The sequence below is a fragment of the Lampris incognitus genome, chromosome 2, assembly GCF_029633865.1.
Source record: "Lampris incognitus isolate fLamInc1 chromosome 2, fLamInc1.hap2, whole genome shotgun sequence".
NCBI classification, from domain to species: Eukaryota; Metazoa; Chordata; class Actinopteri; order Lampriformes; family Lampridae; genus Lampris; species Lampris incognitus.
In genome coordinates this window covers 64,619,208-64,634,557 of record NC_079212.1, presented here as the reverse complement: position 1 = coordinate 64,634,557, position 15,350 = coordinate 64,619,208, and the positions used below count along the sequence as shown (strand labels likewise).

General features: G+C 43.7%; 1 protein-coding gene across 1 annotated transcript in view; it reads left to right on the top strand.

The window, feature by feature from the left end:
* ccdc22 (coiled-coil domain containing 22) overlaps positions 1–14,585 on the top strand; it is a 71,303-nt gene extending 56,718 nt beyond the window's left edge. The window contains exons 13-17 of the mRNA XM_056274387.1: positions 164–271; positions 10,935–11,030; positions 12,695–12,754; positions 12,840–12,914; positions 13,038–14,585. Coding sequence (XP_056130362.1) covers positions 164–271; positions 10,935–11,030; positions 12,695–12,754; positions 12,840–12,914; positions 13,038–13,151 — 453 coding nt within the window. The 3' untranslated portion in view covers positions 13,152–14,585. The remainder of the gene's footprint in view (positions 1–163; positions 272–10,934; positions 11,031–12,694; positions 12,755–12,839; positions 12,915–13,037) is intronic.
* Positions 14,586–15,350: the final 765 nt, after the last annotated feature.

Genomic DNA, 15,350 nt, shown 5'->3' with positions numbered 1-15,350 from the left:
GGAAGGAATGTTGACGATATGCTCATACTCTTACTCCTAAAAGTAGGACCAAAAGTGGATCTCTCTGAAAGATGTTGAGCTGTAAGGACTTGTTTCCTACGTGGAGGTGCTTGGTAACGCTGGTCCCTGATGCTTGTATTGTGGCATGTGTTCTACCACTTAGATAACAGAGTTGGAGAATCTTCCTCAGGATGTGTCTCGTTCAGCATACACTGCCAGGATTCTGGAGATTGTCGGCAATATCAAGAAACAGAAGGAGGACATCACAAAGGTACATCTGCACCAAAACACACTCAGCAAATGGGCTTTAAAATACGGGGGAGAGGTGCAGGCTCTTTGTTGTTTGTTATTTTTTCCTCTTTGGGCTGTGTTTACTGCAGAGCAGTGCTGCAGCTTGGTTTTGTGTACATCATAACAAACATGCAGAATGGCAACATATAAAGAACATTTGAGCAGTAGTGGGCGGCACGGTGGCCCAGTGGTTAGCGCAGTCGCCTCACAGCAAGAAGGTCATGGGTTTGAGCCCCGGGGTAGTCCAACCTTGGGGGTGGTCCCGGGTCGTCCTCTGTGTGGAGTTTGCATGTGCTCCGGTTTCCTCCCACAGTCCAAACACTGTGTGGGTTTCCTCCGGGGTCTCCGGTTTCCTCCCACAATCCAAAGACATGTAGGTCAGGTGAATCGGCAATACTAAATTGTCCCTAGGAATGAATGTGTGTGTGTGTGTGTGTGTGTGTGTGTGTGTGTGTGTGTGTGTGTGTGTGTGTGTGTGTGTGTGTGTGTGTGTGTGTGTCAGTCAGTCAGTGTTGTAGTCGAGTCACTGCATGTAGGTGGAACACACGGGCCTGCCCTTGCACGAAACTGAATAATGTTACGGTATTAATACAGCTGTCAACATCTTATGCCAGGTTATTACCGAATAATGTTACGGTATTAATACGACTGTCAACATCTTATGCCAGGTTATTACCGAATAATGTTACGGTATTAATACGGCTGTCAACATCTTATGCCAGGTTATTACCGAATAATGTTACGGTATTAATACGGCTGTCAACATCTCATGCCAGGTTATTACCGAATAATGTTACGGTATTAATACGGCTGTCAACATCTCATGCCAGGTTATTACCGAATAATGTTACGGTATTAATACGGCTGTCAACATCTCATGCCAGGTTATTACCGAATAATGTTACGGTATTAATACGGCTGTCAACATCTCATGCCAGGTTATTACCGAATAATGTTACGGTATTAATACGGCTGTCAACATCTCATGCCAGGTTATTACCGAATAATGTTACGGTATTAATACGGCTGTCAACATCTCATGCCAGGTTATTACCGAATAATGTTACGGTATTAATACGGCTGTCAACATCTCATGCCAGGTTATTACCGAATAATGTTACGGTATTAATACGGCTGTCAACATCTCATGCCAGGTTATTACCGAATAATGTTACGGTATTAATACGGCTGTCAACATCTCATGCCAGGTTATTACCGAATAATGTTACGGTATTAATACGGCTGCCAACATCTCATGCCAGGTTATTTCCGAATAATGTTACGGTATTAATACGGCTGCCAACATCTCATGCCAGGTTATTACCGAATAATGTTACGGTATTAATACAGCTGCCAACACCTCATGCCAGGTTATTACCGAATAATGTTACGGTATTAATACAGCTGTCAACACCTCATGCCAGGTTATTACCGAATAATGTTACGGTATTAATACAGCTGTCAACGTCTCATGCCAGGTTATTACCGAATAATGTTACGGTATTAATACAGCTGTCAACGTCTCATGCCAGGTTATTACCGAATAATGTTACGGTATTAATACAGCTGTCAACGTCTCATGCCAGGTTATTACCGAATAATGTTACGGTATTAATACAGCTGTCAACGTCTCATGCCAGGTTATTACCGAATAATGTTACGGTATTAATACAGCTGTCAACGTCTCATGCCAGGTTATTACCGAATAATGTTACGGTATTAATACAGCTGTCAACGTCTCATGCCAGGTTATTACCGAATAATGTTACGGTATTAATACAGCTGTCAACGTCTCATGCCAGGTTATTACCGAATAATGTTACGGTATTAATACAGCTGTCAACGTCTCATGCCAGGTTATTACCGAATAATGTTACGGTATTAATACAGCTGTCAACGTCTCATGCCAGGTTATTACCGAATAATGTTACGGTATTAATACAGCTGTCAACGTCTCATGCCAGGTTATTACCGAATAATGTTACGGTATTAATACAGCTGTCAACGTCTCATGCCAGGTTATTACCGAATAATGTTACGGTATTAATACAGCTGTCAACGTCTCATGCCAGGTTATTACCGAATAATGTTACGGTATTAATACAGCTGTCAACGTTTCATGCCAGGTTATTACCGAATAATGTTACGGTATTAATACAGCTGTCAACGTCTCATGCCAGGTTATTACCGAATAATGTTAGGGTATTAATACAGCTGTCAACGTCTCATGCCAGGTTATTACCGAATAATGTTAGGGTATTAATACAGCTGTCAACGTCTCATGCCAGGTTATCACCGAATAATGTTACGGTATTAATACAGCTGTCAACGTCTCATGCCAGGTTATCACCGAACAATGTTACGGTATTAATACAGCTGTCAACGTCTCATGCCAGGTTATCAACGAACAATGTTACGGTATTAATACAGCTGTCAACGTCTCATGCCGGGCTATTACCGAATAATGTTACGGTATTAATACAGCTGTCAACATCTCATGCCGGTTATTACCGAATAATGTTACGGTATTAATACAGCTGTCAACATCTTATTCCAGGTTATTACCGAATAATGTTACGGTATTAATACAGCTGTCAACATCTTATTCCAGGTTATTACCGAATAATGTTACGGTATTAATACAGCTGTCAACATCTTATGCCAGGTTATTACCGAATAATGTTACGGTATTAATACAGCTGTCAACATCTCATGCCGGGTTATTACCGAATAATGTTACGGTATTAATACAGCTGTCAACATCTCATGCCGGTTATTACCGAATAATGTTACGGTATTAATACAGCTGTCAACATCTTATTCCAGGTTATTACCGAATAATGTTACGGTATTAATACAGCTGTCAACATCTTATTCCAGGTTATTACCGAATAATGTTACGGTATTAATACAGCTGTCAACATCTTATGCCAGGTTATTACCGAATAATGTTACGGTATTAATACAGCTGTCAACATCTCATGCCGGGTTATTACCGAATAATGTTACGGTATTAATACAGCTGTCAACATCTCATGCCAGGTTATTACCGAATAATGTTACGGTATTAATACAGCTGTCAACATCTCATGCCAGGTTATTACCGAATAATGTTACGGTATTAATACAGCTGTCAACATCTCATGCCAGGTTATTACCGAATAATGTTACGGTATTAATACAGCTGTCAACATCTCATGCCAGGTTATTACCGAATAATGTTACGGTATTAATACAGCTGTCATTAATCATGCCAGGTTATTACCGAATAATGTTACGGTATTAATACAGCTGTCAACATCTTATGCCAGGTTATTACCGAATAATGTTACGGTATTAATACAGCTGTCAACATCTCATGCCGGGTTATTACCGAATAATGTTACGGTATTAATACAGCTGTCAACATCTTATGCCAGGTTATTACCGAATAATGTTACGGTATTAATACAGCTGTCAACATCTTATGCCAGGTTATTACCGAATAATGTTACGGTATTAATACAGCTGTCAACATCTTATGCCAGGTTATTACCGAATAATGTTACGGTATTAATACAGCTGTCAACATCTTATGCCAGGTTCCTACCGAATAATGTTACGGTATTAATACAGCTGTCAACATCTTATTCCAGGTTATTACCGAATAATGTTACGGTATTAATACAGCTGTCAACATCTTATGCCAGGTTATTACCGAATAATGTTACAGTATTAATACAGCTGTCAACATCTTATGCCAGGTTATTAGAGCCTGTTACAAAAACAAAAAAACAGTCTTCATCAGTTAACAAGTCCGAGTCGTCATCTCCAACTTCCGAGTTTAAATGCAGTCAGTGCGCAAGTCCAAGTCTGAGCCACCAGTGCTCAAGTCTAAGTCGAGTCACGAGATTCGAGTCGGACTTGAGTACTACAACACTGGTGTATGTGTGTGGGTTGGTGGGAGGGTGTGGGCAATTCAATTCAATTCAATTTATTGTCATTAAAAACAATGTGCAGTTACATGTTAAAAAATTAAATGAGGGCTGTGGCTTCACCAATCAGTCCAAGACAGACACAGCAAACACAGCAAACACAGTATAAGATACACACACATGAAGACCAAAAGCTAAAAATAAGTTGAAAGAGAGCTGGAGTACAAAATATTTTAAAATATCTACAGACATTCAGTGGGTGGCCAGGTTCAGGTGGGCAACAGCTTGTGGAAAGAAGCTGTTTTTGAGCCTGGTAGTGCAGGCTCTGAGGCTCCTGTAGCGCCTCCCAGAGCGCAGGGGGGAAAACAGTCCATGGTTGGGGTGGGTGGGATCTCTGCTGATGATCAGGCCCCTTCGAAGGCAGCGTTTGTGATAAATGTCTTGTATGGCTGGGAGCTAGGTACCGGTGATATGCTGGGCCGCCTTGACGATCCGCTGCAGAGCTTTCTGGTCTACTGAGGTGCAGCTGCCGTACCACACTGAGATGCAGATGGTCAGGATGCTCTCTATGGTGCAGTGGTAGAAGTTGGTGAGAATTTTGGGGGGTAGACGGGCGCTCCTCAGCCTCCTCAGGAAATGCAGGCGTTGTTGTGCCTTTTTCACAAGGGCCTTGGTGTTTAATGTCCAAAAAAGGTCCTCGCTGATGTGGACTCCAAGGAATTTAAAGCTGGAAACACGCTCCACTTCCACCCCATTGATGTGAATGGGGGAGTGGCTGCAGCTTCTAGACCTCCTGAAGTCCACAATCAGCTCCTTCTTCTTCTGCACACTGCTCGCCTCCCAGATTGAGGCACTGTGATGGTCTGGTGGCCTGTCCAGGGTGTCTACCCGCCTGCCGCCCGATGACTGCTGCGATAGGCTCCAGCATCCTGCGACCCTGATTGGGATAAGCGGTGTGGATAATGTATGGATGGCTTTAAGCAGCATGGAAACATGGTTCAAGCAGCAATCTTCTCATACTCAGTACTTTTCTCATACTCAGTACTTTTCTCAGACTCAGTACTTTTCTCATACTCAGTACTTTTCAAGCACAATTTAAAATATTTGCCAGTTGTTTATAAAATTAACGGCTTGTAGTGGCAGGTGCAACTTTGTGTTGTTTGGATTCATGTGTGACATATCCTGCGGATGTTGTGGAAGTCATTCAGGAAGGCATAACTAGATTTATGTACAGGGATACATGATAAAGTATGTGCAGTAATGTGTCTGTTGCTGACCCTGGTGAGACACAGGGACAGGGAATGTCTGTCTTTCTCTTGTTGCTGACCCTGGTGAGACACAGGGACAGGGAAGGTCTGTCTTTCTCTTGTTGCTGACCCTGGTGAGACACAGGGACAGGGAAGGTCTGTCTTTCTCTTGTTGCTGACCCTGGTGAGACACAGGGACAGGGAATGTCTGTCTTTCTCTTGTTGCTGACCCTGGTGAGACACAGGGACAGGGAAGGTCTGTCTTTCTCTTGTTGCTGACCCTGGAAGTGTTTCCTGTGTTGTGCACTCACGACAAAAACACACGCAAACATGTTGTGTGTGAGTATAACCTTTGCGTAACATGTGTGTGTGTGTGAGTATAACCTGTGTATAACATGTTGTGCGTGTGTGAGTATAACCTGTGTGTAACATGTTGTGCGTGTGTGAGTATAACCTGTGTATAACATGTTGTGCGTGTGTGAGTATAAACTGTGCGTAACATGTTGTGCGTGTGTGGGTATAACCTGTGTGTAACATGTTGTGCATGTGTGAGTATAACATGTGCATGTGTGAGTATAACCTGTGTGTAACATGTTGTGCGTGTGTGAGTATAACCTGTGTGTAACATGTGCATGTGTGAGTATAACCTGTGTGTAACATGTTGTGTTTGTGTGAGTATAACCTGTGTGTAACATGTTGTGCATGTGTGAGTATAACCTGTGTGTAACATGTGCATGTGTGAGTATAACCTGTGTGTAACATGTTGTGCGTGTGTGAATATAACCTGTGTGTAACATGTTGTGTGTGTGAGTGTGTGTGAGTATAACCTGTGTGTAACATGTTGTGCGTGTGTGAGTATAACCTGTGTGTAACATGTTGTGTGTGTGTGAGTATAACCTGTGTGTAACATGTTGTGTGTGTGTGAGTATAACCTGTGTGTGAAATGTGTGTGTGAGTATAACCTGTGTGTAACATGTGCATGTGTGAGTATAACCTGTGTGTAACATGTTGTGCGAGTGTGAATATAACCTGTGTGTAACATGTTGTGCGTGTGTGAGTATAACCTGTGTGTAACATGTTGTGTGTGTGAGTGTAACCTGTGTGTAACATGTTGTGCGTGTGTGAGTATAACCTGTGTGTAACATGTTGTGCGTGTGTGAGTATAACCTGTGTGTAACATGTTGTGTGTGTGAGTATAACATTTGCGTAACATGTTGTTTGTGTTTGAGTATAACCTATGTATAACATGTTGTGCGTGTGTGAGTATAACCTTTTTGTAACATGTTGTGCGTGTGTGAGTATAACCTGTGTGTAACGTGTGTGTGTGAGTATAACATGTGTGTAACATGTTGTGTGTGTGTGAGTATAACCTGTGTGTAACATGTTGTGTGCGTGTGTGAGTATAACCTGTGTGTAACATGTTGTGCGTGTGTGAGTATAACATGTGTGTAACATGTTGTGTGTGTGTGAGTATAACATGTGTGTAACATGTGCATGTGTGAGTATAACCTGTGTGTAACATGTTGTGCGTGTGTGAGTATAACCTGTGTGTAACATGTTGTGTGTGTGTGAGTATAACCTGTGTGTAACATGTTGTGTGCGTGTGTGAGTATAACCTGTGTGCAACACGTTGTGCGTGTGTGAGTATAACCTGTATGTAACGTGTGTGTGAGTATAACCTGTGTGTAACATGTTGTGCATGTGTGAGTATAACCTGTGTGTAACATGTTGTGCGTGTGTGGTATAATATGCGTGTAACATGTGCATGTGTGAGTATAACCTGTGTGTAACATGTTGTGCGTGTGTGAGTATAACATGTGTGTAACATGTTCTGTGTGAGTATAACCTGTGTGTAACATGTGCGTGTGTGAGTATAACCTGTGTGTAACATGTTGTGCGTGTGTGAGTATAACTTGTGTGTAACGTGTGTGTGAGTATAACCTGTGTGTGACATGTTATGTGCGTGTGTGAGTATAACCTGTGTGCAACATGTTGTGCGTGTGTGAGTATAACCTGTGTGTAACATTTTGTGTGTGTGAGTATAACATGTGGTAACATGTGCATGTGTGAGTATAACCTGTGTGTAACATGTTGTGCGTGTGTGAGTATAACCTGTGTGTAATATGTTGTGCGTGTTTGAGTATAACCTGTGTGTAACATGCTGTGTGTGTGTGAGTATAACCTGTGTGTAACATGTTGTGCGTGTGTGAGTATAACCTTTTTGTAACATGTTGTGTGTGTGTGAGTATAACCTGTGTGTAACATGTTGTGTGCGTGTTTGAGTATAACCTGTGTGTAACATGTTGTGTGCGTGTGTGAGTGTAACATGTTGTGTGCGTGTGTGAGTGTAACCTGTGTGTAACATGTTGTGTACGTGTGTGAGTGTAACTTGTGTGTAACATGTTGTGCATGTGTGAGTATAACCTGTGGTAAATCCCTTTGTGTTTACTTTACTGCAGGCTACTTGTGAACATCAGCATGGTTTAACTTGTATTGCTGTTATCTTTTCATTTTGTTCTCAGCCTTTTTTATTCCTCCTTCTTCTTCCTCTTCCTCGCTGTGCTGACGAGCACCACAGCTCAGCTACACTACCAGGCGTCATCTCAACAATAACTAGGCTTCAACCTTTAAACACAGACCATCAACACTTACATTCACGTCGGGTTTTCCGAAGATCCCTTGCATTCTTTGCAGATACTGGACCAGTAAGTGGAGAAGTCCAGTCAGGAACCAGTCAGGAACCAGTCTTGCCAGCCTACTTCTCTCACTTCATTGTTGAGGAATATGTCAGGTTCTGCTTCAGGTCTTGTTCCATCAGGACAAGTTAGGAGCCTGCAGTCTGTCAGGATGGGCTGAAGCAAAAGAGCAGCTTTCTAATTGGGTTTCCTGTTTCTCCCTTCCTGTAATCACGTCGTTTATCTAATGACCATTCCACTGGTCAGTAGATATGATGTCCTCAAATGAGACGGTTGCCCTGAAAGTTCCGCTGGTCAGTAAATATGATGTCCTCAAATGAGACGGTTGTCCTGAAAGTTCCACTGGTCAACACATATGATGTCCTCAAATGAGATGGTTGTCCTGAAAATTCCACCGGTCAGTAGATATGATGTCCTCAAATGAGATGGTTGTCCTGGAAGTTCCACTGGTCAGTAGATATGATGTCCTCAAATGAGACGGTTGTCCTGAAAGTTCCGCTGGTCAGTAGATATGATGTCCTCAAATGAGACGGTTGTCCTGAAAGTTCCATCGGTCAGTAGATATGATGTCCTCAAATGAGACGGTTGTCCTGAAAGTTCCATCGGTCAGTAGATATGATGTCCTCAAATGAGACGGTTGTCCTGAAAGTTCCACCAGTCAGTAGATACGATGTCCTCAAATGAGACGGTTGTCCTGAAAGTTCCACCGGTCAGTAGATATGATGTCCTCAAATGAGACGGTTGTCCTGGAAGTTCCACTGGTCAGTAGATATGATGTCCTGAAAGTTCCACCGGTCAGTAGATATGATGTCCTCAAATGAGACGGTTGTCCTGAAAGTTCCGCCAGTCAGTAGATATGATGTCCTCAAATGAGACGGTTGTTCTGAAAGTTCCGCCGGTCAACACATATGATGTCCTCAAATGAGACAGTTGTCCTGAAAGTTCCACCGGTCAGTAGATATGATGTCCTCAAATGAGACGGTTGTCCTGAAAGTTCCGCCGGTCAGTAGATATGATGTCCTCAAATGAGACGGTTGCCCTGAAAGTTCCGCTGGTCAGTAGATATGATATCCTCAAATGAGACGGTTGACCTGAAAGTTCCGCTGGTCAGTAGATATGATGTCCTCAAATGAGACGGTTGTCCTGAAAGTTCCGCCGGTCAGTAGATATGATGTCCTCAAATGAGACGGTTGTCCTGAAAGTTCCGCTGGTCAGTAGATATGATATCCTCAAATGGGACGGTTGACCTGAAAGTTCCGCTGGTCAGTAGATATGATGTCCTCAAATGAGACGGTTGACCTGAAAGTTCCACTGGTCAATAGATATGATGTTCTCAAATGAGACTACTGTCCTGAAAGTTCCACTGGTCAACACATATGATGTCCTGAAATGAGACGGTTGCCCTGAAAGTTCCACTGGTCAACACATATGATGTCCTGAAATGAGACGGTTGTCCTGAACGTTCCACTGGTCAGTAGATATGATGCCCTCAAATGAGACGGTTGTCCTGAAAGTTCCACTGGTCAGTAGATATGATGTCCTGAAATGAGATGGTTGTCCTGAAAGTTCCACTGGTCAGTAGATATGATGTCCTCAAATGAGACGGTTGTTCTGAAAGTTCCACTGGTCAGAGATATGATGTCCTGAAATGAGACTACTGTCCTGAAAGTTCCACTGGTCAACACATATGATGTCCTGAAATGAGGCGGTTGTCCTGAAAGTTCCACTGGTCAACACATATGACGTCCTGAAATGAGACTACTGTCCTGAAAGTTCCACTGGTCAACACCTATGATGTCCTGAAATGAGACGGTTGTCCTGAAAGTTCCACTGGTCAGTAGATATGATGTCCTCGAATGAGACGGTTGTCCTGAAAGTTCCGGTGGTCAGTAGATATGATGTCCTCAAATGAGACTACTGTCCTGAAAGTTCCACTGGTCAACACATATGATGTCCTGAAATGAGATTGTTGTCCTGAAAGTTCCGCTGGTCAGTAGATATGATGTCCTGAAATGAGACTACTGTCCTGAAAGTTCTGCTGGTCAGTAGATATGATGTCCTGAAATGAGACGGTTGTCCTGAAAGTTCCGCTGGTCAGTAGATATGATGTCCTGAAATGAGACTGCTGTCCTGAAAGTTCCACTGGTCAGTAGATATGATGTACTGAAATGAGACTACTGTCCTGAAAGTTCCACTGGTCAGTAGATATGATGTCCTGAAATGAGACGGTTGTCCTGTAAGTTCCACTGGTCAGTAGATATGATGTCCTGAAATGAGACGGTTGTCCTGAAAGTTCCACTGGTCAACACATATGATGTCCTGAAATGAGACGATTGTCCTGAAAGTTCCACTGGTCAACACATATGATGTCCTGAAATGAGACGGTTGTCCTGAAAGTTCCACTGGTCAACACATATGATGTCCTGAAATGAGACAGTTGTCCTGAAAGTTCCGCTGGTCAGTAGATATGATGTCCTGAAATGAGACGGCTGTCCTGAAAGTTCCACTGGTCAACACATATGATGTCCTGAAACCAGACGGTTGTCCTGAAAGTTACACTGGTCAATAGATATGATGTCTTGAAATGAGACGATTGTCCTGAAAGTTACACTGGTCAACAGATATGATGCCCTGAAATGAGACGATTGTCCTGAAAGTTACACTGGTCAATAGATATGATGTCCTGAAATGAGACGATTGTCCTGAAAGTTGTTGAATCATTGTGAATCTGCTGTGTATCTACTTTCTTCGGTTTGTGTAACCCAGTTTTCTGTCATTGTGTGTAGGTTTTGTCAGACACCAAGGAACTGCAGAAGGAGATAAACAGCCTGACGGGGAAACTGGATAGGACCTTTGCTGTGACTGATGAACTGGTCTTCAAGGTAGCAGACTCAGGAATATGCTAAAATGAACTTTTGGTTCTAATGTCTTCTTCATGTCCTGAAGCGTCGCTGAAAGATACTTGTGTTGCTTGTTATTAACAGTGAATCAAATGAGTGTGTGTAATTTGAAAAAATTGCTTGAACTGCGGCATATAAAGTCAGCACCCAGTGGACAGTTGTCCTTAACCAGAGACAGGCTTTGTCTTCCCTGTCCGCTTATGGTTGACGTTATGTGACCTGCAGAGGGTGCCTCTGCCTGGCTCCAACACCACCAATCCAACACCACCGCTCCAACACCCCCGCTCCAACACCCCTGCTCCAACACCACCGCTCCAACACCCCCGCTCCAATACCCCCGCTCCAACACCCCTGCTCCAACACCCCCGCTCCAACACCACAACACCCTTGCTCCAACACCACCGCTCCAACACCCCTGCTCCAACACCACCATTCCCACACCACCGCTCCAACACCCTGCTCCAACACCACTGCTCCAACACCACTGTTCCAACACCACTGCTCCAACACCAATGTTCCAACACCACCGCTCCAACACCCCTGCTCCAACACCAATGTTCCAACACCCTGCTCCAAGACCACCGCTCCAACAACACTGCTCCAACACCCCCGCTCCAACACCACCGCTCCAACACCCCTGCTCCAACGCCACCTTTCCCACACCACCGTTCCCACACCACCGTTCCCACACCACCGTTCCAACACCACCGCTCCAACACCCCTGCTCCAACACCCCTGCTCCAAGACCACCGCTCCAACACCAATGTTCCAACACCCTGCTCCAACACCACCGCTCCAACACCCCTGCTCCAACACCACCGCTCCAACACCACCATTCCCACACCACCGCTCCAACACCACTGTTCCAACACCCCTGCTCGAACACCAATGTTCCAACACCCTGCTCCAACACCACCATTCCCACACCACCGCTCCAACACCACCATTTCCACACCACCGCTCCAACACCCTGCTCCAACATCACCGCTCCAACACCACTGTTCCAACACCTCCGGTCCAACACCAATGTTCCAACACCCTGCTCCAACACCACCGCTCCAACACCCCTGCTCCAACACCACCATTCCCACACCACCGCTCCAACACCATGGATAACCAGCTCACATCACTCAGACACCGACAACGCTTCCTTGCCAGCTTCATCTTAGATCGTCTTCTCAGCTTCTGTGTCCTGTGAGTGGTTTATCCACACTTTTATCACGTGGGCTGGTGTTAAGGCCTCATATGTTAACGATAATTTGAAAGTGAAGGCAAAGCCTGTCTCTGGGTGAGGAAAGTATGCTGCTGTGTTGATTCTCAGTGCACAAAAGTGAACCTTTCACATTACAGGGATTTATTTGATTTGCTTTCATTATCAAAATATCACTCAGTGCAGCTTTTTCATTTTTTATTTATTTTACCATTAAAGCGTTTTCAAAATGCTCATTTTTTTATCAAGGAACAAAATGACAATTTTCAATAGATGTTTGGCCAACACTTGTCTTCTTCCCTGAAGGTTTAGTGCATATTCCCGTTCATGTTCAGCCTCAGAGAGTCTTAGATGAACATGGATAATGGCAATGTGGTCTAGTCTCACCGTGAGTACAAGTTCTTTGACTGCAGATGGTTTGTTTCATCATTTGTAGGATGCCAAGAAGGACGAATCAGTCCGCAAATCCTACAAGTACCTGGCTGCCTTACATGAAGTATGGTCCCGCATCATGTTCTTCTCTATTTTACTCATTTGGCAGTGTTGTCTGTCATACTAATGTAGTATTAACCTTCCTACAGAATTGCTCTCAGTTGATTCAAACAATTGAAGACATGGGCACAATTTTGAGGGAGATCCGAGATCTGGAAGAGCAGGTATTTTGTTGCTGCTGTTCAAATACAATGGCACTATTAATTTGTGAACAATACAACACAGTACATCAGTTACAGTGACACGTTTCATTTCAACTGCATGAAAAATGTGAAACCTTCTTTCAGATCGAAACAGAAAACTGTAATAAGATTGTGGCTAACCTGGAGAGGATCCTGGAGGACTACAGGGCCATTCGGCAGGAGAACTCTGCACTGGCTGCTAAAGTGCGAGAAGCCTGAGTGAATGTTCTGCTTGTTCCTCACCTGACTGGAGGGTCTTCATGTCACACAGTAGAAGCCTGAATCTGCAGACTGACTTGTATGGATCCAAGAGTGATCTCTGCTTTTTTACACAAGGAACCATTTACTGTTTGTCGCCACATCAATCTGTTGCCAGTCTGAGGACTTCTCTGCTCTTCTTGTGCATGTGGATGTTAACTGACATTTTAGTGGTATAAACACATGCTGGCTGGGGATGGTATGTTACAGATGCATCACAAACATGTCTCGAGCAGGCCGTTCCGTGCACACCCTAGTGTCCTAATACCACACTCAAAAACATTGGACTGCAAATTATTTTCTTCAACTTTTTCTATTGGAGAGTTTGTAATCATTTATATTGATTGTATAGAATCCTGCCTTATGATCAAAGCTCAGCTGATGCTTTTCAGTGTGCCCAGTAATCACATGTCCATGCAGCTGTAAGAAATAAAGTCTAGTTGGTCTAAACAGAATCACCCTCGTCATGAAGTTTGACATATGAATGAATTTACATGTTGTGTTTTGGGGTATTTACTATTGCGCACCTGTTGTAGAGAGTCTAGAAAGAAGACTCATGTTTGCTGCACAGCAGTAGCATCAACATTTACTGAAAATTTTAGAAAAATCGTGGGAGCATCCGTGTAGCATTGCGGTCTATTCCATTGCTTACCAAGACGGGGATCCCGGTTCGAATCCCCAGGTTACCTCCGGCTTGGTTGGGCGTCCCTACAGACACAATTGGCCGTGTCTGCAGGTGGGAAGCTGGATGTGAGTATGTGTCCTGGTTGCTGCAAGTAGCAGCGACTCTGGTCGGTTGGGGCGCCTGTTTGGCGAGGGGGACTGGGGGGAAATAGCATGATCCTCCCATGTGCTACGCCCCCTGGTGAAACTCCTCACTGTCAGGTGAAAATAAGCGGTTGCTGACTCCACATGTATCGTAGGAGGCACGTGATAGTCTGCAGCCCTCCCCGGATCAGCAGAGGGGGTGGCGCAGCGACCGGGACAGTTTGGAAGAGTGGGGTAATGGGCCGGGTACAACTGGGGAGAAAAAAGGGGGTGGGGAACCCCCCCCCCCCCGATTACACAGTCCCACATTCTGTCTTTGGATCAGTATAAAAACTGCCAGTTGCTACCTAATTTAGTTAAAGGGTTGATTTCGAGGTGGTATTGTTTATTTTGTCCACTCAGTTCTATTGTGTTTTTACTGTATCTGTCTTCTACTCTACAATGGAAATCTAAGTTAACAAAGAGAACTGTGCTGACCTTCAGATTAATGTGCTTGTAAAATGCTGCATAGATGCATTAAAGATTAAAACTGCAGATAATTAAGAGTGGAATCTGGGTGGGTTTTTTCACCCACACTGAATCCTGTCTGTCCTCATAATCACCACCTCAATAAAGCCTTCATTTTTTTATTTACAGCATTTAAAAATAGCAAATGTCAAAGTTGAGCAAATTGTTTAACAGAAATTCTGTACTTTGTAAGTAGGGATGTGTATTGGCGAGGATCTGGTGATATGATACGCATCATGATACAGAGTTATGAGGCGTAGCAGGATACAGGGTTAGGATACGTATCACGAAACAGGGTTAGGATACCTATCATGAAACAGGGTTAGGATACGTAACATGATACAGGGTTAGGATACGTATCATGAGACAGGGTTACGATACTTATTATGATACATATCACGATACAGGGTTATGATACATATCACAAAACAGGGTTAGGATACGTATCACGATACAGGGTAATGATACATATGATACAGGGTTAGGATACGTATCACGATACAGGGTAATGATACATATACAGGGTTAGGATACGTATCACAATACAGGGTGACGATATGTATGACGATGCAGGGTTAGGATACGTATCATGAGACAGGGTTAGGATACATATGATACAAGGTTACGATACGTATGACGACGCAGGGTTAGGATATGTATCATGAGACAGAGTTAGGATACGTATCACGAGACGGTTACGATACATATCATGGTACAGGGTTAGGATACGTATCACGATACAGGGTTATGATACGTATCACGATACAGGGTTACGATATGTATCATGAAACGGTTAGGATACGTATCACGATACAGGGTAATGATACATATGATACAGGGTTAGGATACGTATCACGATACAGTTTACGTATCACGATACATGAT